Raw genomic sequence first — 26,820 nt, forward strand, 5'->3', positions numbered from 1 at the left:
ACCAAAGCATTACTTAACAGGTACAACTCCTTTTCTTGGTCTTGGGCAGCTTCTCTGGGAAAATCACAGGAGGCACAGAATGATTGATCTGCGTGTGCCTTTCTCTTGCCCCTGCACGTTTCTACCCTGCCTTTGGAAAAAGTGATTAGGAATAAAACTGTGGAACTATCATATTTACATTTCCCCGAAACCAAGCTGCATCTTTGTGTGACGAGCCTGTGGTTAGTGTGTTCTATCAGTTGTAGATCTACATGATCCCCTACTAAATGTTTACTTTTCACAGAAAGTAGGAAGGTGATCTGGACACTGAACCATTAGTCTGAAGTTCCTAATGCTTTATCACATTTGAGTGTAGTTAGCAGTTTTATCTGCAGCCATACAATGACTTGGCTTGGACACTGTTGCTATTGGACACATTGCCCATATCCTAGGTATGTAGTTAGTAGTAATCTAGTGAGACATCCAGATGACACAATGGAAACTCATTTGTCAAATCTACAGAAGCTTAGAACTTTTGCTCTCCAACTATCTAGTTCTCTAAATGAGGAGGAGTTGCTGACAATACAGTGTTATTTCTCTTAGTGAGGTAAGGAGTAAATGACAGCACCACAATCCACTTTTTTAAAGTAGCCATGTTATCATGGATGAAAGACAATTAAAAGTCCATTTCCAATATCCCCTCTATGAGCAAATCGCTCTAGTTGCCATAGGCGTGTTGTTGGCTTCAATGACATGAAGAATTCACTACATCAATCTGCAGTTTGAGCTAAAGATGATGGAGAACAATGGTATGTAAGTTGGTTTTTCAGCTGTTTTCAAGCTGATGATACACTCTTCCAGTTGAAGTTGTTCAACAATTGCAAAACTTCACAGTCAAAACTGAAATGATTCCACAATCTTACCAGCATCTAAACTAAAGTACCTACTGATGTATTTTCTACATTTATTTCTGCTCTGATACACATCAAATGTGATTTACACATCTTTGATTCTGGATTCCAACTGCTTCATTACCTTTGCATATTGGTTTTAAGAAATGTGATTCAGGAGGTTGACTCTTACCTTTATAAATCTCAGTGTATCATAACACATCATCTTTGAATATGTTTTTGACCTGGGTTTTGCTTGTGTTAATGCAAAGATTTATCCATAATTACCAACCTGGTGAAGAGGGATTTAAACTAGTTGCTAGAGGAGGGAACCTTAATCCATCCAACTCTTACCAGTTTGATGCCAGTGCGAGATCCCCAAAGCTTGGGGAGGCATCACAGAAATGTGGTGGGGTGGCTCCTACAGCTGGAGTGTTGAAATGGAAGGATACAGGTCCTTCAGGAAGGACAAGCAGGGGGCATGAGGAGAGGGTGCTGCCCTCTATGTCAGTGACCAGATGGAGTGCATGGAGCTCTGCCTGGGGATGAATCCAGACACAACCAGGAGCTTACAGGCCAGGAGCACCTCTCTTAATGAAGACAGGCTGGGAGAGTTGGGGTTGTTCAGCCTGAAGATGAGAAGGCTCCAGGGAGACTTTAAAGCAGCCTTCCAGTACCTAAATGGGGCCTACAGGAAAACTGGAGAGGGAGTTTTCATGAGGGCACATAGAGATAGGACAAGGGGGAATGGTTTTCAATTGAAAGAGGGGAGATTTGGATTAGATATAAGGAAGAAATTCTTCATTTAAGAGAGTGGTGAGGCACTGAAACAGGTTAGGTTGGAACTAAATGATCTTTAAGGGCTCTTCCAACCCAAATCATTCTATTATTCTATGATAATTACTGCTTTTACATTTTTGCTAAGGTCAAGTGGACTTGACTCTTCTGTTTCCTTTTCCTTCATTTCATTGGAGTGTTTGGTTCTCCATTTATACCATAGTTTATTTTGCTGTCTCAAGCTCCCTCCTTCTACGGTTTTGTTTTTCTCCATTAAATAATACCCTCTCTGCTATGTTTTGAATCAAAGGAACCTTGGATATTGACAATGATGCTGTTAATATTTCATGTATTGTACAACGCAATACAATCGCATTGATCCAGGAATCAATGTATTGTATTGATCCTGGAATATTTCATGTTCCAGCTTCATATATTCTGGGGAAAGAGCTGTGAAGAGAGTGGTGAAAGCTGAAATGCTTTTCCCTTCTGAAGCTTGTTTTAATCATGACAGCGAGCCAAGTGCTAACATTTTGAATATGCTGGCTTAGGTGAAGGTCAAAGGGCTGAAGAACAGAAGAGACCAACAGCCTTTCTCACACTACCCTCTGACCTCTAAAATATGTTTTTGTTACACTGAGCTACCTGCTGTGGACACAGCCACCGGCACACACAGTGAACCCTGCTGCCAGGGTAGGCTCATCAGCCCTTGGAAGTTCTGGTATGGACTTTAGTCTAAGTTTTCATCCTCCTGTTCTCCACTTTAGTAAGGTGATTAGACTCAAAATTTGTGAGGTGTCAGCTAAAGTGAAGGTTAACATAAAGTGTTGACGACTGTCATGTTCCCCTTGGGACAGAGAAGTGTTCTGAGACCTCCTTTTCCTCCACTCCAGTCTTTCCACTTATTTCCTGTAATTTGCAAAAAAAATAGTTCTACCCTTTTAGTCTCAGAACATGAGTTTCCGTGAAGTAACAAAGAGGTAAATTAGAAAGAAATACATGGAAAGTAATCAGGAAAAAAAGGGGTGTTGTGGTTGTTTTCATATTCTAATATTAAAATATTAGAAATGAAGGTTTTAATATGGTCCATTGAATTTAGTGGTTTTGCTGTCTACATTTAACACGATTAAAAAAGGGAGGATTTTTGTATCTGGACCTAGTAATAAAGCAGAAAAGTTCAAGCTTCATTATCTAATTGTTAAACATATGGATTAAGTTTAATGCTGTGGAAAATAATTTCATTTTTTCTTAATTTGAAGTTTCTTGCAAATTTTTCTAATTTATCTAGTTTGGTTTCTGCTGAAGAGATTTTTTAGAATATATGGAACATGAGTTTGATTCTGGATAGAGGTTTCTACAGTTTAACTATATCATTCTTTAGAAAGAAATCTAATCCAAACAAGGAATGAACATCTCAGCTTTTTTTGATCTTTATTTGTAGAAGGCAAATGACAAGCTTCAAAGAAGTCAGACTGCATTTTTAAATTAATCCAGTTCTAATGAATTTTGACCCGACTATATTCGATGAAACTCTTGTTTATGTGTATCTCTGCAACCTGGATGTTCTACCAAGATTAATTTCATTGGAAGTCCAGTAAAATGTGTAACACAGTTCACTTGTGAGGCAGAAAAGAGTTCAAGTTCCAGTGTGTCCTGGGTTCAGCAGTGGCAGTCATTTTTCCCCTTCTTGGTAGCTGGTGCAGTGCAGTGTTTTGACTTTCAGCTTGGGAACAGAGCTGATAGTGATGTTTAGGTTTGGCCAAGGACTTTGTGAGCCTCATGCTCTGCCAGGGAGGAGGGGAAGCCGGGAGGAAGCATGACCCAAACTGACCAAAGAGGTATTCCATACCACAGCACGTCATGCCCAGGATGTAACTGGGAGTTAGCCGGAAGGGCTGGGAGACTACCGGGTTGGAGGATGTATTGGTCAGAGCTTGGTCGGGCTAAAATTATCGGTCGGCTGGTGGTGAGATGATGTATTCTCTTCTCTTGTTATTTCCTTTATCATTATTACCATTGGTGGTAGCAGTAGTGATTTGTGTTATACCTTAGTTACTAAACTGTTCTTATCTCAACCCGTGGGAGTTGCATTCTTTTTGATTCTCCTCTCCGTCCCTCCGAGAGCAGGGGGAGGGCAAGAAAAGGGGGGGAAGTGAGCGAACGAATTACCTGACTGGGTTTAAACCACGACACAGTGCAACACTTTAGACATCATTAATTTGCCTTTTTTCTATCTATCTATCTATCTATCTATCTATCTATCTATCTATCTATCTATCTATCTATCTATCTATCTATCTATCTCTATCTATCTCTATTCATGGCTGAATTTAGCTCCATTTTGCTGCACTTATCCTATTTTCCAATCGTAAAAACTTGGTCATGAATTTCTGCCTTTATTTGTGGAGGCTGAACTTCTCCGGATATGTGTGAAACACATGCTCTGTATTAAGACAAATAAAACTATATATATAACTAAAATTAAGCTGCTGCTTACTTTCTATGTTTAATAGAAATGAATTAATCATGCACTTAAGCATTTGTTGGGACTGAAGTCTGTTTGCTGAGTTAAGATGATGGAGTTTTTGGATTAGTTTTTAACAGTCCTCTTCATACAAACACAGAGCATATAAATGTCCTGATTGGTCACATGTCCTCATGACCTGTTGCAGGATCTGGTAAGGATTTTTTTACTTCAGTCAAAACAGGACTTCATCTGGAAAGCAGCAGACAGAAGTAAGGGAAGGGATCCAAGTTTTTAATCCTTTTTTTTTTTTTTCTTTTCTGAACAGACGTTGTTGAGATGATTGAGCTACAGAGCCAGAAATCTAACCAAAAAGTCAGTAAAGAAATATATACAAACATATGTTGGTATTTGGTATATGGTTAATCAGGCAGGCTACAGTCACCTACTGCTGACATGAATATCCACCTCACATATAATGGAGATGACAGAATTTTAAAGATTACTATAGATGAAGAATTAGTATACTCTTTTGATTCTTCATTCAGTCAAGAGAAAACCTAAACACAACACTGACACTTACTTTAATAACTGTCAAAGGGTTCAGCACAGGTTGTTCCAGAAAGTTGGCTAATGGCAAGCAGTAAAGTACATGGACGGGAGTTTTACTTAAAGGTTATACCATATGGCTCAGGTTAACAGATTTCAGTTTGGGGCAATAATCTCTCTGGCAACTGTCAGGTGGGATACTAAATGCATGGAAGAATAATTGTATAGGGTAGATTAGCTGTTGAGTACAGAAGTGGTAGTTTTATGACTATTAATTCTCTGCAAAAGAGAAGGCTACTTAATTAGAATTGTAGGATATGCTGATTCATCATGGTGGTCATGAAGTAATTCTGATTTTGTCAGTGACATTCATTAATGTCTCTACATCTTTAAAAATAAAATTCAAGACTTTGATGATAGTTCCTTCAAAATAAACTCTGCGACACGCTTTTTTTTTTTTAAACTCCCTAGTTATATTAAATATGTGCAAAACTTTTTCTAAGTTACTAATTACAGCTTATTAAAGCTTGCTCTACCTAGTAACATCCCTGTTGGAATTCAGTAATTATGAACGAAGGGGATCCCAACAAGCACCTGTTTTACACTTAAAAGCTCAGAATTACTGCTCTACAGTAACACTTTGTTTTATGTAACATAAGTCAAAGGAGGAATTATACAGCAATATTTCTGTTATCTTGTCTGGAAAGACGAGAAATGGAATTCATATTGGATAGGATGTGCTGCTGTCACTGTACAAACACTAATGACTGCAATATCCAAGAAAAAGCATAATATGCACAATACCTACACTGAAACAATATCACCCTTTTAAAAAATGCTTTAAGATCCCTAAATGAGAAGCCTTTAACTGCAAACCATTACACTAGGTGTACTAAAAATCTTCTGGTGTCATCTAGGTCATATTTGACTGATCATGCTGAATAACACTTTCTTAATTTTCTGAGGTATGAACAGACTACAGTAACAGAAAATCCCAACAGTCTACAAAAGATGAAAATTTTGGGTTTCTTTTAAATCCAGGAAGGAAAAAAAAAGTAAAGAAGCTCACCCTAAATACTGAAGGGTCTACAATTCATTAATCTTTGCTCTTGATTAAAAACCTTAAACCTAACACAGTTAAACACCTACAGAAGATTTTTTGTGAGAAAGATCATAAATAAACAGATGATATTTAAAAAAAAATAAGGCCAAAGTAGTCTTCCCATAATGCATAGAAATCCTCTAATTTACTTCGCGCTCCTTGTCTTTATGGAGTTTGATATTTTACCAAGATTTTGGGCTGGTTTATGGACACTCAATTAGAAATTTAGTTTTTTAAATGCCGAATACAATCATTCATTTTATAAAACAATCATGAACCCCGTGTAATATAGCTTACTTTAGACAAAGTAAAAGACATTGCTTCCATAATTTCATACATGTATTTGTGGGTTTCACCAAAACCTGTCTACATGTCTAGTATTTTTATTCTAAAGAGACACTTACCCTTGTCCTGATGAGATGCCAGAAACAGACAGAAGAGAGACAGATGACAACATAAACATTTTGTGGAAATTATGGTAGCCAGGAAAATAAATTGTAAGTATTTAAACAAACCAAAACTACAATTTCTGTATTTTTAAAGTAGAAAGCAAAACTCTGCAGGGAACTTGGAAAAAAAAAAAGGCTCAAGAAAGAGGTCAGAATGTGAAAGTAAGGATGCCCTACAGAAAGCTATTTGGATACAATGGATTAAGGCCATAACTTTTATCAGAATTGATGCAGGGAGACAAGATGGATTCATTTCACAAGAATGAAAGGAAAGGCTCCATGGCAACATGAAAAATTACAAGAATGTAATGAAAGAAGGAAGATGCAAAGCATTTTGATTGGTTAAAACATAGGATCACATGATCTCATATAGCTCAAAGCAGGTGATTACCATGCCAGAGAAGGTACTAATAGAATTACAGAATAATGGAAGTTGTAAAGGACCTCTGGAGGTCATCTCATTCAACTCCAAAGAAGAAAACAAACTAAGAAAACACAGAAAATACAACAAAATCTCTGCAAATAATTGGGGAAAATAAAAAAAAAAAGACAACATGATACAAAGGGGAATACAGGGACAAGTACAGGATGAGGAAATGGATAAACATGTTGATAGCAATAACTGTATCAAAACCAATGTAATGGAATAAAAGCTAATCCAGAACAGATTTCTGGTTAATATCTAAACAGTAAGTCATTCAAGTGGAAACAGAACAAGAAGCTTCCAATGCAATTACAATAAATTGTCTAAATAGTTTCATAATATTCCCAGAAAACATTGTGATGTACAGAGAACAAGGCTGGATTCACTTCACAAGAGAAAACGCTGCTTTAATTTAGAATTTATCATGAGGACAAATCATAAACATCCCAGGCAACTTTTAAAGGTACTGTGTGGAAGACTCGTTAGCAGGACTTTTGTATTCTAGTTTTGAGGAAGAAAGGAAAAGATGCAAAACAATCATAAAATCATAGTAAAATTTCATTCCACTTTCCCAGTGTCCAGTTAAGTGCATGCGCATAGAGATTAGGCACTAATCATATGCTGGTAAACCAAACAGTTCTGGCTTGAAATCCTCCATGGAGTTCAGCAGTAGTGTTGCCTCTTTTTTAAGATCTGGATTTAATTTTTCATCTGGAATCATAACCACTTGCATTCCTCCTGTCAGGGCTCCTTTGACTCCAAGTGGTGAATCTTCAAACACAAGACACTGAGAAACAAGATGAGGGGAAAAAAAATATAAAATAATGTTACTATGAACTTTTAATCTTTTGTTTTAAATGAGAGACCAAGTAAAATTTAGTAGGAAAGCTAAATTCAATTCCTGGCTTAGACACCCCTAATTAGAGCAAGGGCAAACCTCTCAATCTGAACATCTGCATGGTAAGTAACCTTAAATTCATTTCAATTAAAAAAACATCAACATGCATACTTCAATCCCAGCAACTGATTATACAGATGTTCCTAAGTGATTTATTTCATAGGGATGGGTTTAAGCACAAGCGTAAATTTAAGCAAGTGCTTTAATACCTTCATAAGCAATTCAGCTCTTCAAGACCAACTTTACAATCTGCAATATGACAAAGAACCAGTGCTTTCACTTATTAGGCATGGCATTTCTTACATACACAAGATGAGGGAGACTACACTACGTAGGTCAGTATTAGGACTTTGGGTGACTGGAGGGTAAGACAGTCAGTTGTCCGAAGACAGCTACTGAATTCGTGCTCTATTTGCTCAATTCTTCCAAACCAATGTTGAGAAAGAAAATTAGCAATTACATTGGAAGGCTACTTCTAGAGGAGAGGCAGTTTAGTCACGTAAAAGTTTCATGTCTTACAATAGTAACAATAATTCAAGATCACAGTTTGGAAGCAAGGTTGTTTAATCACTACATTATTTATGAAAATTTTGCAATTTAACATCAGAATATTGAATAATGAATATATAAAATATCACCTAGTCTGAACTTTTCTATATTAAAAGATAATGCTTCTGGAGTTCATTCCAGGATCTATATAATGAAGCATCTCTTCCTGACATTACCCACTCCTGAGTTTGAATTTTTGGTCATGGACAATCCAAAGCAATCTTTGGCATTCAACCATTTGAAAAATTCTGACCTACACTGACACTTCTGCAGTTCAGACTGCATTTATTATCAATATTAGCACTGCTACTACTACTAATACCAAAATTACAGCCACAAGTAATTTTAACAAAGATGTTGGGATGGTCAGTGTGATTTTCTCCACATTCTTCAGACAGTACAACTCTGCCTTATCACAATTTTTTCTCTTGTGCATTAAGCCCTTCACAGTCTTCACTGATCTACCAGATACACAGGATGGATTTTATGCTTTTCTTCACAACACAATAGACTTGGCAACTAATACTGAATGGGTAATACTAGTGATTTGCTAAACTTAAGTTTTAACTTCTGACTGAATCCAGATACGACATACTGGGAGACCATACAACAGCATACTGCATCTTTCAGGCTCTCTAACACACCAGGGAGTATTAGGGATGCACAACGTTGTTCTGGCTGTGCTCTAAGAGAACCAAGCTGCAACCTGCAAAATCTTTATTATGTTCAAAGAAAACGTTTTTGCAAGATGTATTGAATGTCTGCACTATGTATATCAATCTATCAGAGACTGGAAGAGTAAGAGGGAATGAAGCCTTTCTTTCTGCTTTCTTTTCTTTTTAATATATTGATTCTTGCACATCAGAGTGTCAGCAACCACTTGGAGTCTGCCAAAGAAAGTAAGGGGTGCTTTCTATCGCACACATAATAAGTAAAACTTAATTAATGACTTATAGTGATCCAACAGAATCACAGCAATCTTTTGTGCTCATTTCCTTTATACAGTCACTGAATCCCAATTTGAACAATGTGATATCTTCAAATATTGATCATTATCACTATTACTAACTACAAATATGTAACCAGCTGATCCTGCAAAGCTTGGAACATTTGCTATTAGAATGGAAGCACGGTTCTGCCTATAGGTTTTGTTCTTAAGAATATTTTAGTTTGTGACTCTAAACATTCTACGGACAGTAAATGAAAACCTGACAGGTTTTGCCTTTTGAAAAATAAGCTTAAATGTGGCACAGAACAGCATTATCAGGACCTTTCAGAAACCTTTTTTAATCCAACCCATACAAAGAAATGTACTTCACTGCTCTGCCTTGAAAGACCTAATTGACTTCCATGATGTCAGTAAGCTTACTGTACAAGAGGAGCCAATGATTATGGAAGGCAATATGTGTAATGAAAAGCTTAACTAACTCTCTGGAACTAGAAGCAATTAAAACTCTTAATTACCAAAGAAGCCAGGCAAAAGACTCATAATTACAGTAGCTTTAACGTTACAGGTAATAAGTGTAGTAGGTCTTCCTCCAGTATTTCTTGGTACTGGCACTTATTGTCAACAGCAACATTTTTAATGGACGATGAAAGGTTTACAGAGATTCACATACAAAATGGATTTATTAACTTCGTTGCACAGAGATGTTATAAACTGTTCACTGTCCTGGTCCACCCACATACTAAATTTAGAGACATGAAAGCAGCCAAGTTCTTCCTCATTGTGCATAAGTATTGCAACACCAGCATCACTCCAACTGAGAGAGACAGATGAGATTTATACAGACTTCAGCTGAGATGCTGGCTGCTTATCTCCATTATTCGTGAAACTTGTGTCACTGCTCAGTACTACTGCCATGAGATCTTTCAAAAGGTCATACCAATATAGGACAGTTTTCACTTTGGAATGAACTAGATGCTTAAAAAAGTAAAGTAGCAAAGCATACTAATTTGTTTTCCACTCTATGAACCTGTCGTGGTTTAAACCCAGTCAGGTAACTCGTTCACTCACTTCCCCCCTTCTTTCCCTCCCCCTACTCCCGGAGGGACAAAGAGGAGAATCGAAAAGAATGCAACTCCCATGGGTTGAGATAAGAACAGTTTAGTAACTAAGGTATAACACAAATCACTACTGCTACCACCAATGATAATAATGATAAAGGAAATAACAAGGGAAGAGAATACATCATCTCACCACCAGCCGACCGATAACTCGCCCCCCCAGCCCGACCAAGCTCTGCCCGATACCTCCTCCAACCCTGCAGTCTCCCAGCCCTTCCGGCTAACTCCCAGTCACCCCCTGGGCATGACGTGCTGTGGTATGGAATACCTCCTTGGTCAGTTTGGGTCAGGTGTACTGTCTCTGCTTCCTCCTGGCTTCCCCTACTCCCTGACAGAGCATGAGGCTCACAAAGTCCTTGGCCAAACCAAAACATCGCTTGTTATCAGCTCTGTTCCCGAGCTGAAAGTCAAAACACTGCACTACACCAGCTACCAAAAAGGGGAAAAATGACTGCTACTGCTGAACCCAGGACAGAACCTAAAAAAAATAATCACTTAACCAAAGGAAGAAATAATAAAATTACTGCAGCACCTCAGTACCACATCTCCTTACATGAAATTTAAGAATGTAAGAAAGAAGAGTTAGTTAGGCCCTTGTATGTACAGCAGGCCCTCTCCAACCTATACACTGTAAAAGACCTGAGGGAGTATTTATGTAACTAATAGGGATATACATAAGTGTTACTGCAATTAGTGATAACCAAAAAGTCTGGAAGCTTAAAAGGTTAAAATCAGTTTTGAAATTAAGATTTTGAAAAACCTGTGAACATACAAGCATGGGAGTGCTTACTGAATAAATATCCTTTACCATATATGACACTATCAGCTTTAAAACAGAATGAAGAATGAAAAAAAAGGCATAATTTACACATGTAGAACTTGGCTTCACATTAAACACTACCATCTATTGTTCTATAAAAAAAAAAAAAAGAACGAAAATTTCCATCATCTTTAAAATGGGTAAACATAGCCTCAAATTATTCCACATTGTATTACAAAAATCTTCTGTTTGCTGGTTCTGGTCTGGTCTGATTAGGCCCTTAATCTCAGTGAAGACATTTGCAGACATGGGGACTAAACTACTCATTTTAGCACTCTGTCTCTGAACCAGCACATTACTAGTAAAAGTATTGAGTATTTCATTCCCTTTGATAAAAAGAGTGAGAAGGAACTGATTATTTGTTAACTTCTTTTCTTCTTTTAATATATTATTATTTTTACACTGTATTCCCCATATGCTTCATTGGAAACAGCTATGTATTTAATGAGAAAATATTACAGTTTTCATTTTTTTTACTGTTATTACTGTGACATTTACATTGTGGTCTGTTTAAACTCAAGTCAAATTGGTTAAGTCTTTCACTGGGCAAAATATACTTAAAAAACCCTTCAATCCTATTGAGTCTTACAAAGAACTAACAACTCCCCCTCTCCCCCAAAAATCAAACAGCATTCTGGGCACACAAGTGGTTAAAAAACAAATAATAATAATAAATTTTATTCTTCCCTCCTGATCAATGAAAGCACAAAGGGAATACAGTGGAATTTTAAGGTTTCAAATCACAGTTTCAAAAAGGGCTGGTAAGTCTCAGCAAGGTTATCCTTATGTTCTTTCTCCTCTGAACAGGATCAGCCTCTGTTTGTGCCTGGCGAGAAGAGACAGTAGAGGATTATTGTGTCTCTTATCCTCTAATGACACAGAAGCATTTGGTGTCAGAAAGTGACATATTATGTTTGGGCCTTCTTATGCATTGCATATTACACTTCTGTAACGTTTTTATTTATTATTGTTTTTTTCTCCTTCATGATCAAAATAACTGGTCAAAAGTGAGATGTTATTTGTAAAATTTGCACTCTGGAAATATTTGGTAACCTTATACATTAATTTATGCATACATGCACAGTGCAGTCTCCCATAAGCATTTAGAGCGTAACTCAAATTCTGTCATATCACTAAAAAAATCCCCACTGATTTTAATCAGTGGATAGTGAGCCACAAAACAGGCTGCAGGAAGAAATCTACCAAATACAGGCAACTCATGTTGATTTCAGACAGGCATTGTTCATCTCTGCCAACCAGAAGGCAGTCAGACTACAGGTAACTTGTTGACTGTTCACTTCCAAAAATATTTTTACTCTCCTCATTGTGAAAACCTAGCTTATACTCTGTGCTCATGATTTCAAACTAAGTAGTATCCAAGAAACACATTATCAGTCTGGAAGATATTGCCACTATGGGTTTTGTTTTGTTCAAAACCTTTCATCTCTTTTTTTCTCACTGACTCAATTTTTTTTTTTTCAGATTTTTAAAATAATTCCATTACTAACCGTCTTACTAGTGTGAGTGACTCAGGAACTTTCAAGAACTATAAGATAATTCAGAATACAACACAAACCCGTCTATATCTCTTACAAAATACTGGGATGCTGAAAAGATGCTGCTTATCACTCATGGGAGGAGGTGAAAATTTGCAAAAAGACAGAGGAAACCAACATGTCATAACAGATGCTGGGCTACTTTTTAGGCAACTTGTGCCTTCTTTTTTCCAATGCTTTGATATAGAAAGTATCGAGTAATAGGGGGAAATGTATTTCTGAGTGACCCATTTACCACCAGAGTTACTTAAACATTATCGAATAAATGCATTTTAAGCAGCTACAGTATTTGCAATTTTGGCCTCCCACTGTGTTAACTCTCTGAGGAATTAACAAAGAAACAATAATGAAATAAGTTGATTAACATCTCTCTGGACATACACTCTTTCCAAAAATAGTTGAGAAAAGTCTCAGCAGCAATAATGAACTACACTTCATTTTATTTTAAGGATGTATGCCAGTTTGACTAGCCAGGGATAACAAAATCATATTAAATATGTTTAAGAAAGTTATGCAGCTTAGAGGCCCACATCTTAATTCCATTAAAGAAAATAAGGAGTAAATCAAGATGTTTTTAAGTGTCATAAGAAATAAACAAACAAGCTGGAAACTTATAATAAATTGAATTAAGCATCAGAGTATCCAGAATACTAACTACCAGTCACCATTCTTTATGATTCAATGATTCATATTATGAACCATTTGGAAATTATACATGTATATGCATTTTAATTCAGACTTTTGTTAACTTGATATGAATACATTGCAGACCAGTACATGAATCAAATTATTTACCAGGAGTCTTATAATATAAAAATCATTAGAGTAATAAAAAGAAAAAAAAAAAGAAAGAAAAAAGAAGTGCGTTACATCTGCACATAATTAGATCACTCTGCATTTCCAGCTCTTACATAAATGCCACTTTACATTTCAGCCCATACCAGCAGCTACTCTCCCATAGACCGGTTCACAGGGTGTTATCTTAAGGTGGGCCAGAAGGTGTAAAACAGTTTGGATGGGGAAGAAGGAGCATAAATTTCAAATTTCTTGCTTGTTTTCAAGACCCGATCAAGTGAAAGAAAGTGTTTCTGTGAGTGACAGTCAGGCCCAGACACAGCGGCTCTGTGAGGCAGGGAGAAGGTCACATTTACATGCGGGGTTACTCTGATCATTCCGGATGGCTGGAGCACTCTTTTCACAGAGGACTGTGTGTTTAGAGGACAGCACACTGGGAACTTTGTATGGCAACTCGTGTTACAGGCTTCAAGGAATTCCCAGGAGTTTCTGAAACAGTGTTCAATTATCCTGGCAGCAGAAATCTAACTCAATCAACTGGAGCGTGGATTAGCCATAGAAGAGTATTGTTCTTTTAAGGAGAACACAAGGCAAACACTCAAGTTGCTCTCTACTGAGATTACTCATACTGTGTGAACACGCTAGGGTTTTATGCCACTTATCTCTAAAAGTGGCCTAAAAATGAATTCTGTGCAATGAAACAGTTAATTTGTGCTGCCTTATCTTCCACAAAGAAGTATCTTTACTAAAGCCACTGACTTTCTTGACATGTAATATACAACACATTTAAGTAACTGCAGCTTGCATGCAGAGTTCAGTATGGTAGGATAATTTAAACTGGAAGGATCCCTGGAGGCCATTTAGAAACATCCCTATCCAATGCACATCCAGCCAGAGCAGGCTGCTCAGGGCCTTGACCAGGTGAGCTTTGAGTATCTTCAAGGATGTAGATTCCACATAGCTCCTAAGCAACCTGTTCCCATATTTCACCACCCTTATGGTGAAAATAGTTTTCCAAGGAGTTTCCTGTGTTCCAGCTTGTGCCTGTTCCGTACTGCATTATTACTCTGCACCTTGGAGGAAAGCTGGCCCCATCTCATGAGCAAACACATCAGAGATGCAAACTAGGTACATCCAAAGGAGGAGCTCTTCTGGTGAATGCATACTCTTAAGTCTCAAACTGAAACTGGAAATAGGTATCAGAAGTACTTCCTGAGTAAATGCAATGACCTTTTTGCCACGGGGAATGTCTACAGTTGCAGCTGCAGCATGGCAGGCTGATAATGGCAGGTACCCTGCCTATTTTGTGTACCTGGACATCACCACTTGCCTAAGCATGTGTTTAGGCAAGTGCATCACCAACTCAGCAAGTGCTGCAAAAGGTGGCTGATTCTCATGGAACAATAAATTTTTTTCAAGCAGCATAACATTTTCAAAACAGTGTCTTTTTGTCCCATAATATCTTCTTGACCAATGTTATCTTACCACACTGAAAGGCCAGCCTGCATACTGAAATGTACCTTAATCTGATCTAACCAACATCTTAATTATTGTATAATCCTTGCCAGAAGTGTTAATAACAAACCACATATGCTTCAGACATGAAGTCATTTCCTAATTTCCTTAGTGAAGAATGAAAGGGTGAGAAGAGGCATTCACCTTTAAACAGGTTTTCATCAGGAGTGAAAAAAAAGTAACAGAAAAGGTCTTTTTTTTTCTATTCATAACAAATTTCTCATTGAACCATACATGACACAGTGTCACCAGTCTGGAGTGACTGGGTGATATATAGCTGTGTTAAACTTTTAACTTTTCATGATCTGAAAGAAAAGCGGTTTTTCTTCAAACAGTTGAAAGTTCTCTTTTAGAGAATATTTAAGATTAATAGCATGAAAGCCCAAACACAAAGCCACAAACTAGCACCTTTAAGTAAATAAAAACACTTTGAGAAGATTATGATCTTCTATACATTTTTACTATAGGAAAGAAATATGAATATCAAAAAAGTCAATTCTCTGTTTTCAATATAGATTTTCTAAGAAGTTGTTTAGGCAACAAAGTACACAAGTAAGTTGGAAAAAGTATTAACTTCTGATTTGGTGAATTTGGGTAAAATCCTGAACTGAATCTTAAATACCTCTTAGAAACTGGCTTTTGTAATTTTTTAAAGAAAAAAAAAACAAACAACAAAAAACCCAAACCATTTTTATAATATTGTTTGGAAAAATAATTTAATAGCACCGGCTTCACAAAAAAAACCCAAGAGAATGAAAGCAGCAATTTAAAAGGCAGTTTTACTGCACTACGGACCAAACCCAAGAACTACTCCTAAAATCCTTAAAAACTGTAGTATCTTGGGGTCACCTTATAAGAGCCAAAGAAGAAGAATAAACTTAAGATAATCAGCACTAGAAAAAGCACTAGAATCTGAAATAACATTTACCTGTTAAAATACTGCATGGAAACACTTTTTTTCCTTTTTTAAAATGCACTGATGACCCACAGTTACCAAGCTGTGCCTATTTTTCTATTAGACCAGCTCTACAAGAAAAGAGAAGGCTACTAGTCACCTCACTGAAAGGCTCAGTTCTTATTTTGACTCAAGCATGTTTACAGGCAGAATAAAAGGTCATTTTAAGTGAAAGGAATAAGGGGTGTGAGACGTGACTATTTCAAAGTAAATAATGGACAAAAATAGAAAAGCATTCAAAGCCAAGTTGGATGCTGTTCTGGGCAACCTGATCAAAGACAAAGATGTCGCTGCTTACTGCAGAGGGGTCAGACAAGATGACCTTTGAAGGTCCCTTCCAACCCAAACTATTCTGATTTCATTTAACTCTGTATATGTATGCATGTATATAAACAGATGGTATACATATGGTATCTATGCAAATAGTCTCCTTTCCTGTAGTTTAAGCCTTATCCAGTTTAATATATATTGAAATAGGAACTAACACAGCTATGATTGAGCACTGGATTAGTAACTAACACAGCACATGGGATTAAGGGCACCCTTAGCAAGTTTGCCAACACCACCAAGCTGTGTGGTGTGGTCAACATGCTGGAGAGAAGGGATGTCATCAAGAGGGACCTTGACAGGCTAGACAGGTGGGCCAGCGCAAACCTCATGAAGTTCAATAAGGCCAAGTGGAAGAAGCAAAACATGAGCCTGCAGTATGCATCTGCAGCCCAGAAAGCCAACCGTATATTGGGCTACATCAAAAGGTGCATGACCAGCAGGTCGAGGGAGGTGATTCTCTCCCTCTACTCCACTCTCAGGAGACCCCACCTGCAGTACTGTGTCCAGCTCTGGGGCCCCCAACACAAAAGAAACACGGACCTGCTCAAGCAAGTCCAGAAGAGGGCCATTAAGATGATCAGAGGGCTGGAGCACCCCTACTATGGAGACAGGCTGAGAGAGCTGGGCTTTTTCAGTCTGGACGAGGCTCCCACAAAACCTTGTAACACTCTTCCACTACCTAAGCAGGGGCTTACAATAAATCTGGAAAGGGACTTTTTACAAGATCTTGTAGTGACAAGGCGGAATGGCTTTAAGCTGAAAGAGAAGAGTTTTAGATTTGACAGCAGGAAAAAAAGTCTTCAGTATGAGGGAGGCGAGACACTTTAACAGGCTACCAAGAGAAGCAGAATTTTCTATGACGCTGGTTTAACATTAACACTAGTTTGGGAATACCAGCCATGGTATCAGCAACTACTAACTGCACCTGTCACACAACTTCGGACATGAGTAACTTCTTTTAGGTACTCAGTTCTTCAAAGAAACAAGTTTATCATTATCCGAGTTCTCATCAGCTTTTTCTTAGTATCATTTTTTATTTAAAAAACCTCTCATCTGTATATTTCAATCAGAAATAATGTCCAGATGTCAACAGGGTATAAAGCTGACAGATGGCAAACTAATGTAAAAGAAAAACTACCACCTATCTGCCTGTAAATTGATCTTTCATGGGCAAAGTCCTTAAAACACTGCAACAGGCCATATGCTTAAGTGACAACTACTTGCTCATTCAATGCAATAATGATCTCATATTAAAAGTAAGAATCTCCACTCACACAACAAATCCACAGATCTGAATTATACTATATTTGCTGACCTTCAACAGTTTGCTTGAGTCTATGGAAGAGATGAGAGCTGCTTTCCAATTTAAACTAAATGTGTCCGTTCCTCCATGACTATCTGGAATTTTTACTCTGAACTCGATATCATGTTACTGTGCTGTTGCATTATGAATTACAGATGCCCATACATAATATACGTACACACAAAGAAAATGAGCAAATACTACATAAGTCTCATATGGACTCAGAGAATCATGGGATCCCAGGATGACTGAGGTTGGAAGGAACCTCTAGAGGTCACCTCGTCCACCCCCCCGCTCAAGCGGGGCCACCTACAGCCGGTTGCCCAGTACTATGTCTAGACAGTGCTTTAGTATCTCCAATGAGGGAAGCTCTACCTCCTCCTTGGACAACCTGTGCTAGTGCTTAGACACCCTCATGGCAAAAAAGTGTTTCTTGATGCTCAGAGATAGATATTCCTGTGTTTCAATCTGTGTCCACTGCCTCTGATTCTGCCACTTGGCACCACTGCCAAGAGCCTGGCTCCTCCCTTCTTTGCATCTTCCCTTCAACTATTTACTTACATTAATAAGAATATTCTGCCCTAAGCCTTCTGTTCTCCAAGATAATGAATTCCAGCTCACTCAGCCTTTCCTCACAGGAGAGATGCTCCAGTCCCTTCACCAGCTCTGTGGCCCTTTGCTGGACTCCCCGCAGTACCTCCATTTGTTTCTCATACTGCGGAGCCCAGAACTAGACACAGTACCCCAGGTATAACCTCACCAGTGCTGAGTAGAAGGGCTGGATCACCTTCCTCAACCTGCTAGCAACACTTCCCCATAATCAGCTGCCTTTGCCGCAATGGCACATCATTGGCTCAAGGTCAACTTGACATGGTCATCGTGGTCACAAAGACGATCAGAAGTCTGGAGTACCTCTCCTATGAAGACTGAAAGAGTTCAGTGTGGAGAAAAGAAGGCTCAAGAGAGACCTTCAAGCAGCCTTCCAGTACCTAAAGGGGACTACAAGAAATCTGGAGAGGGATCTTCATAGGGATAAGACAAAGGGTAATGGCTTTAAACTGACAGAGGGTAGATTTAGATTAGATATTAATAAAGAATTCTTTATTGTGAGGATGGTGAGACACTGGCACAAGTTGTCCGGAGAACTGTAGCTGCCCCATCCCTGGCAGTGTTCAAGGCCAGGCTGGATAGGGCTGTGAGCAACCTGGTCTAATGGAAAGTGCCCCTGGCCATGGCAGAGGGGTTGGAACTAGACAATGTTTAAGGTCCCTTCCAACCCAAACCATATGATTCTATGAACTTGGTGTCCACTAGCCATGTTTCGTGTATTGTTTTTTTTACTTTTTTTTTTCTCCTGAAAATGAAATCAATTTGTTTTTCTTTCCTGTTCAAAAGTGTACAGCCTCACTCACTGGTGCACAGGCAGATGGCACTATAATGGAACTTCTAAATTTAAAGGTTTGAATGACAAACGTGCAGAATATACAGCAAAACATATTGCTAAGTGACCAATAGAGAACCCATGATGACAATATAAATTGTTCTATTAAAAAGTGTCTCTGTCACCCCAATACTGATACAAACACATTTCTTCACAGTTAAGTCAAAGGCAAATTGCCTTCTCTACATATTCTTTCAGTTAACCTACAAAAAAGCAGCTGAATTAATGTGTTTATAACACATACTTATTTGAGGAAAAGACTAAGTCATCTTAGCTTAAGCACAGGACACCTCTATTTTCTTCTTTTTAAAATCAAATTATATGCCTTTATCTTTTAGTAAGACTACCATGGCATAGTGCAAACAGTGATTTTGCAGGGCTCTAACCATCATAACACATGACCTGAAAGAAAACACCTCTACTACAGCAACATGATCAGTTGAGAAATAGACACTGCCACAGGAATTGCCAAGAATCTGGATAAACTGACAGGCAGCTGAGTGCTATGAGCAGCATTTTGCTGGTAACTTGGAAGTTTCAGCTCCCAGACTGTATATAACGATTCCCTGGGGAAACCAGACTGCAGCAGGTATGTCAAGGTGACAAAGTATCGCTGCCACACAATCCACTGAAAGATATGTTCTGGCTACCAGGTAAAATATGATGTGACTAGTAAAAAGGAGGACAGGCTGTCAGGCAAGCAAAGAAGCAAAAAAGCAAAAGAGATTCTCAGACACTGTGATTCAGTATATAGGAAATATATCAAGTAATTTCCTTTTTTTTTTTTCCTTTGATTAGAAGTTGTAGTTTTTCCTATTATATTTAAACACTTTGGTAATTGATTTCAACTACTTTACTGAGATACAGGTAAGATTCATTACTGATGAGAGAAAATTTATAAATCAGATGGCAAATATGTCTGAAGAAGGAGGACTGATATTTCTCATCCATAGATAAAAATTGTCTTGGGGATGTATGTTCTGCATTGGCAGGTCTTGAAAGTGTAGCTAAACACATCTTCCTCAACAGTTTTAATGTTTTATTCTTAGCAAGGAAAATAATGTCAGAAAAGACACAGAAACTTCTTTCTCCAAAGACCCTCCATCTGCAGATAAAACACTCCAAGACTTTCAAAGCCATAGACTACAGTTTCCTCACTGAGAAGTAAAACAGAAATTTAACAAGTAGCTCTATGGAATATCATGAGATGATGGTTAAAAACAGAAAGAAACAATTAATGAATCTAGAACTGCTGCTGTCATAATCTCAACCAGGTCAACTTTTAACTTTGCTGTTAAAAGGAAGAAAATCTTACAAAATCAAGTGACAATTGTTATTTTGAGCTTTTTCAGATTACCAGCATCTTGCATCTAAATGGAGAGCAAAGATGTTGCTCATGACACTCTGAACGCTTTTCTCAACCAGGTTTTCCTCTGCTTGGCAGTGGCAGTGCTGCCAGCTGAGGTTCTTCACTCCCACATGTTCTTCTACTTTCCTATCAACTAAAAAAGTTTTTCTCTCTACTTTGGGTGCCTTCCTAACTACCCTCTTTGGAGATAAGGAACACAACTTAAAAACTGTCTACAGTTTTTAATTAACAAGAATCTTCCCTTCCAAATCTTCTGTGATTATGAAGCATCACATTGCTAATCACAGAATTGTTAGGGTTGCAAGAGACCTCTGGGGATCATCTAGTCCAAACCAAGGCAGAGCCGCCTACAGCAGATTACACAGGAATGTGTCCAGGTGGGCTTTGACTTTAGTACGTCCAAAGAGCATCCATGAAGCATTAGCAGTTAAAATTGCCAACTCTGTTTCTACAGGAGGGATCTATACATCTTCATACATAGAAAGACATGTTTATATACATACAAATATACACACATGCTAGTTTATGTAATAGACGTGCTGGTCTTTGCACACAGGAAGCACAGCAGGAGCAACAAGGGTAGGTGGGGGTGCCTGAATCACACCCTGCCTGGCTGCTTCCAGGCCCAGCACAGCAGCTGTCAGCTATTACAAACTGATCCCTATGATGCTGGATGGTCCAGGAGGTGCAGGGGAATCCAGCAAGCCTGAGAGGCAATGAAAGCTCATAACCCAGCCACTCCTGATGCCACAGGAGCCCCCACAGAGCCCTGAAGCTGGGCCAGACCCATTCAGATGTGCCAGCAGGGAAGGCTCCACACATCAGCGCACTCATGCGAAGGAGGACAGAAGGGGCTGGTGGGATGTGAGCAGGGGCCATCAGTCCACTTGCCCAGCTGTGCCTGCACCAGCCTGTCCTGTCATCTCTAATTAAACCTAATTTCTGATGGTTTTCCTGGGCAAGGGCTTACTATTGTGCATGCACACCTGCATGGAGGTCTAAGTGCCAGCCCTGATATGGGACCAGGGGTCCCACATGCCCACAGTGCAGCACCTGCAATGAGGCTGGATGTGGATGTGCAAGTGAGCATGTGAGTGCTAATGAAGAGCATGCTGTACTTGCTGGAAAGTAGGTGAAGTGGCCTGGGAGCCAGGCGTGTCTCTACCAGTGATAGCACAGACAGCACTGCCTCTTGCAGGGACAGGGTAGGCAAAGGTTAGCTCTGGCCAGCTGCTGTAGACAGTGGTGTCTGGGGCAGTCTGAGAGACCTACCTGTGTGTGCACGAGAGACTCTCTGTGGGACATGATGGATGCAAAAGAATTCAGGACCATTTGGATAGGCTGTGTCTAAGTCACCCACTGCATGGGTGTCAGTGAGAGAAGAGGAAGGAAAAGGATCTGCACTGTATGCTAGAATGGGGCTATGTTATTGGGGACTCATGCCTCCAGGTGCCAGTGACTGGGGAGACTGAGATCCAGGGACAGCTGACTGCCTAAATCCAGCTGCACATATACACATATATAATTTGCACTAATAGACCTTCACCCTGATCAGCCAGAGAGGGGAACAGGATCAGACCACTGGTGCTCTCTGTGCTCAACCTGTGTGAGTGATGAGCATTTCTACTGTGCTGTTCTGTGGGGCTGGCATGTGTACATGCATGTTGTATATGCCATGTGTGCCCACATGACTACTGAACATGTTTTCAGCCTCACTGCTGGCTGTGTTTGGGATTGTGGAGTTGCAGCACCCTTGCTCCTGTCGGGCTCCTGGATTTAACACAGATATGTACATATATATATATATATATATATATACACATATACAGGTGCATATATGCAGTATATACAGTTTAAAATATGTATCTGAGTATATACAGATATATATCTCTGTATGTACAGATATAAAACTGCATGTATTTATAAAGCTAACATCAAATGCATTAAAAAACATCAAGAACAGTAACTCAGGAACGGCTGGGGAGAATAAAGCAGCTTCCATGATACTTTGTCAGGACTGAATCAAATCTCCTGGATAATGAGGATTTGGCAAGAACTAAAACTGTGCTTCAATTCAATGTGAAAGTACCACCAGCAAAGCATAAGCATTGTTTTGGGAATGTACTGATAAACCGAAGTTTGCAGTCTTAAATTATACATTATCTGATGTTTCATTGTCATTTCATGTTCAATCTAATTCAAACATTTGCAAAGATGCTTTCCTTGTCTGAATGATACTTAATGGGAAAACGCAGTGGGTGAGGTCCTTGCTAAACTTCCTAACAGATTTAATAAAATAAGCAGTAATTCATATCCCACACTTCCATGTGACATTGCCGATACATACTAAAGTATCTCCAACATGACTGAATTTATGTATCAGGCACAGTATACTGTACCACTAATATTTGTACCCAGTTTCCTACTGTTTTCTCCAGAGGCTTCCATTCCCAGAAACAGTTGCTGAATCTGAAGATGGCACACAGGAAAACTTATGACAGATTTTTGTTTTTATTCATCCCAGTGTCCCTCTGAATTCTACTAGAAATCAGTTTCTAAACAACTAACAAATAATTTTCCACTTTTTCAGTTAATATTACATCAATAGCCAAGCTCTAAATACTTTTATGATACTACTTTCCAAGCCTTTTATCAAAAGATATCCTAGTCAACTGTTACTGCCATTGGAATATAGGGTAATTTGTCTCACATGTCTATGCATGAAAAGTGTCAAAACTGATGAACGGAGGTGTAGGTTTGAAAACATAGATTTAAGTTCTCTAAAATGCGTAAGCTTATTGATATTCAAAAGCTTATAAAGTCAACAGAAGGCTTGCACTGTCTGCACCATGAACACGTTTACCTGTTGAAGAACCATGGCATTTTTAACTTTTTGCCACTTCAGGTGATTTTCATTTATGCTCACCACAAAACCAAAACATAAAAAAAAAACTGTGAAAAAGACCCATAAATGAATGCATCTGTAAATACAATGGGAGCCATGGTCAACTGGAATAATCCTAAATCCTTTGCTGGTTTGTTTTTGTCAGACAACACAAGCTTTTAACATCTCTAGTCTTTCAGACCCTTTGGCTGAGATTTATTAACCTGTCAAAAAAACCCGAATTTTACAACATATACAACTATAGTTTATTTCAGAACATTCACTGCTCTGTAAACAGAAAATCCAGATTCTCCTTAAACAATCTGTCCCTTTTCTTCTTCTTGAAGCAAGAAGGAAGGTATGGTAGAGAAGGAAATTCTAAGTGAAACAGAAAGAAGTATTCATGAACTTACTTACACAAAGGTATTGTGCATTGTGTACACAAAGATACTGTGCATAAAACCCATAAATTCAGCTATTAAAACAGACCTTTACAGTGACTACCTCTTTTGGGAAAAAAAAAAACAACAAAAACAACCAACAAAAAAAAAAACAATCTTTGGTGCCAGTAACTTATATCAAATAAAATCAAATATGGTCACAGAAATGAGAAACAGTTTAAATTAAAGGTGGTCATGATACTGAAAGGAGGCTGGCCTTTGCCCAGCAGATGATGTGGAACATGCCTCACATTTGGGCAATATGAATGAGAAGGGAAGGGGAAAGCAAGCAGGGGCAGAGTTCCATATTTGTGTATTTTGTGCTACGCAACTACCTAGCCATAAGCCAAAACTGAAAGAAGTGTCAGGCTTCTGTATGCTCTTCAAATATTTAAAGACAGAAAAAAACAACAACTCCAAGGAAATCTAAATAATTGTGGAAGGCTACTTGGCTCATAATTTAAGAGTACCTGTTGAGCAGAAGCTTGGCTATGAAATCCTTTTACTATTTAGTATTATAAGTCTCAAATGCACAAGGATTACATTTGAAAAATTTATTAGTCATTAAAATTAGGAAAGAAAAAAAACATAAGGATGATGATGAACTTCAAGAAGTCCAGCAGAGAACCACCAGGATGGCTTCAGTTGTAGCAACTTGCTCTGAGAAGAAATGATGAAGGACAGCTTGGCTTGTTCAGCCCAAGGACTTCTGGAGGGCCAAATAGCTGCTGCCCACTATCTCTGAGGACATTACAGAAGATGGAAGCACCCTCTTAAACAAGCTGCATAGTAAGAACAGGAGATGATGGTCCTAAATAGAAATAGGAGAGATTCTGTCCAACTAGATACAAGAAGAGAAGGGGGGTGGAAAGGGCAGGAAACACAAGAGGTAACCTTCAGCCAGGAAGAGTTAGAAGTTGAATTTGACAACTGGACAGAATGCCCTGGTCAAGAGCAGGGCATTGCCAGACAAGTGAGTCACGTATTTACACACCTCCAGACCTTTTTATCCCCTTATACCTCTATTGCCCTGTAAAGATCCTGAGCAATCCCAAAATGTTCTTCCCCTGCACTCCATACTATGTACCATGTCCCAGGTACCATCTCCCCTCAGTCCAAAAAGGGATCCAGCATTGATTCACCTTGATGGGTCTTAAGGCTGGATGATTCACTGTGATGATACTCCTGGGACAGCCCTGGGAGGGCCCAGAGAAGCTGTCCCTCACTCCGATTCCTTGATATGGGTTCTGGTCTGCCTTTGTGACTCTGCTCCCCGAGACAGGCCTCTGAGGGGCTGATGGATCCTGTGGTGGGCCTGGGAACAGCCGGGCAGGATTTAGGATCCCCCAACTGCTGTTGCCTCTCTGAGGTCTTTTGCAGGACTGCAGATGAGCTTTTATCGCACAACCCAACAGCTGTATCCTGTGGTGGATCTGCCTCTGGATCAATCCAATTCTGTGCAAGTTTACGCATCACATGCTGCTTGATTCCTAACATGCAAGACCGGGAATCCATGTAGTTTCTTTCACAGGTCTTTATAAGTAGGGCCTGACATACCATACACTATGCTAAACATAGAAACCAACAGGAGAAAAAGAGATGCTCAAATCAGACATCCTATTTTTTCTTTCTTCTCAACGCTGCTATTATTGCAATGTTCAGTCTGATCCTAAAGCAATACAGCACAGCATGTCACAAGTACTATTATGTCTTCATACTGCTGAGTAACTGAAATCCTTCTATTAAAATAGAGTATTCTGTGATGGATTTTTTCATCCTTGGACTGATATTGAGCCTGAAGCTCTTACTAGTAATCACTTTACACAAAGCCAGATCACATACTCAACTCAAACAGAGAAGCTAAGGATTCAATTTACAGATTTTTAAAAATGGTGTGAAACCTGGTGAGACTGAATTGTTCCTGCAAAGAATGGATACATTTCAAAATTTCTGAGACAGACTACACTGGGGGCCTTTCCTGAATAATTGACTTATGGAAAGTTTTATTCATCCTTCATTAGCACTGTATAATTAAAACAAAAGCAGTTCCCAGAAACATCTGAGAAACAAAGTTATATCACTGAATATTAATAATTTTAAAGAAATTTAAGGCTGTCATGTACTAACACCACAACTGTGAAGAAGAGCTGTAAATAGTAAGATATCAGTAAAACAGTCTTCCACCAGCCTACTCAAAGTCAGCCATCATCCTTCAAGTGTACTTGCTCTTCAACCGACTGTTCAGATGATTAAAAAAAACCCCAAAACCCAAAATCAGTTGACAGGAGAAAGAGACAGTAATATATTGTCCAAATGCCTTCAAATTGCTAGTTAATGCAAGACAGAATAGAAGATGAAATTGTAACATTAGTGTTTCTAAAGGAAACCTCTTTGAGACATGCCAAAGCACACATTTGCAGCTGACCCTTCTTTTCCACTGTCTTCATGAGATTTTAAATTTAGACATGCAACATCCTAAATGTTTGAAGAGTTTTTGCTGTAATGTTAGCCCTGTCACATCATCTACCAATTCTCTTGAGACAGAACGCTTAGTCTCAAAAAAGTAAATGCTTTTACTATTTCAGTATATACATCATTAACTTATCTACTGTTTCCTCACTTTTCATCTATACTCCCTAAAAATGTTTGGGATAGTGCTAAGGACGAATGGGCTACTGCACACTATTAACTCTTCATAATTTATAACGAAGCTATATATATTACTTAATGCAGCCACAAATTCAAGTTTCCATTTTCACCTTCAAGGCCCTATATTATCTTACTCAGAAATACTGTATGTCTTGCTTTTATTTCCCTTCTACTCCCTAGACATCTTCTATCCTTTCACTTAATTGTGTTCTTTATCTCCTTCTCCCACTTTCAGCTGTATGTCTTATATCATGCTGACCTCTGTGCCTTGTACAATCTCCATGCCTACACTCTTCATCCTTCTTCAGCAGTATCTTTAAAAATGCACTTTTTCAGGAATCATTACTACATTCCCTTCTTCCTCCCCCTCTTATTGCTGAGCTATTAACTGAAATTTGTCTTGCTTAAACCACTTTTGCTCCTTTCCGGACCAGGGCAGCAGAGAATACAGCTGAAAGCAAATGCAGAGCTGAAAGCAAATGCAGATTCACTTCTTAATTCTATCAGGAATGACCTCTGTTAACTAACTCTGAGGAAAATTGAAGGACAATACTTGCTTGTCATCTAAAATAGGAACTTAGAACCTTATTGACTAAAAAAGCCACAACATTCCTT

The 26,820-nt window shown here is 38.6% G+C and overlaps 1 protein-coding gene across 1 annotated transcript in view; it reads right to left on the reverse strand.

Annotated features, from left to right (window-relative positions):
• Positions 1-5,884: 5,884 nt before the first annotated feature.
• Positions 5,885-26,820, reverse strand: part of PUDP (pseudouridine 5'-phosphatase) — a 74,237-nt gene continuing 53,301 nt past the window's right edge. The window contains exon 4 of the mRNA XM_062603705.1: positions 5,885-7,421. Coding sequence (XP_062459689.1) covers positions 7,245-7,421 — 177 coding nt within the window. The 3' untranslated portion in view covers positions 5,885-7,244. The remainder of the gene's footprint in view (positions 7,422-26,820) is intronic.

This window comes from Pezoporus occidentalis, unplaced genomic scaffold (assembly GCF_034315485.1).
Source record: "Pezoporus occidentalis ecotype Australia unplaced genomic scaffold, CSIRO_AGI_Poc_V1 ctg81, whole genome shotgun sequence".
Classification (NCBI taxonomy): Eukaryota; Metazoa; Chordata; class Aves; order Psittaciformes; family Psittacidae; genus Pezoporus; species Pezoporus occidentalis.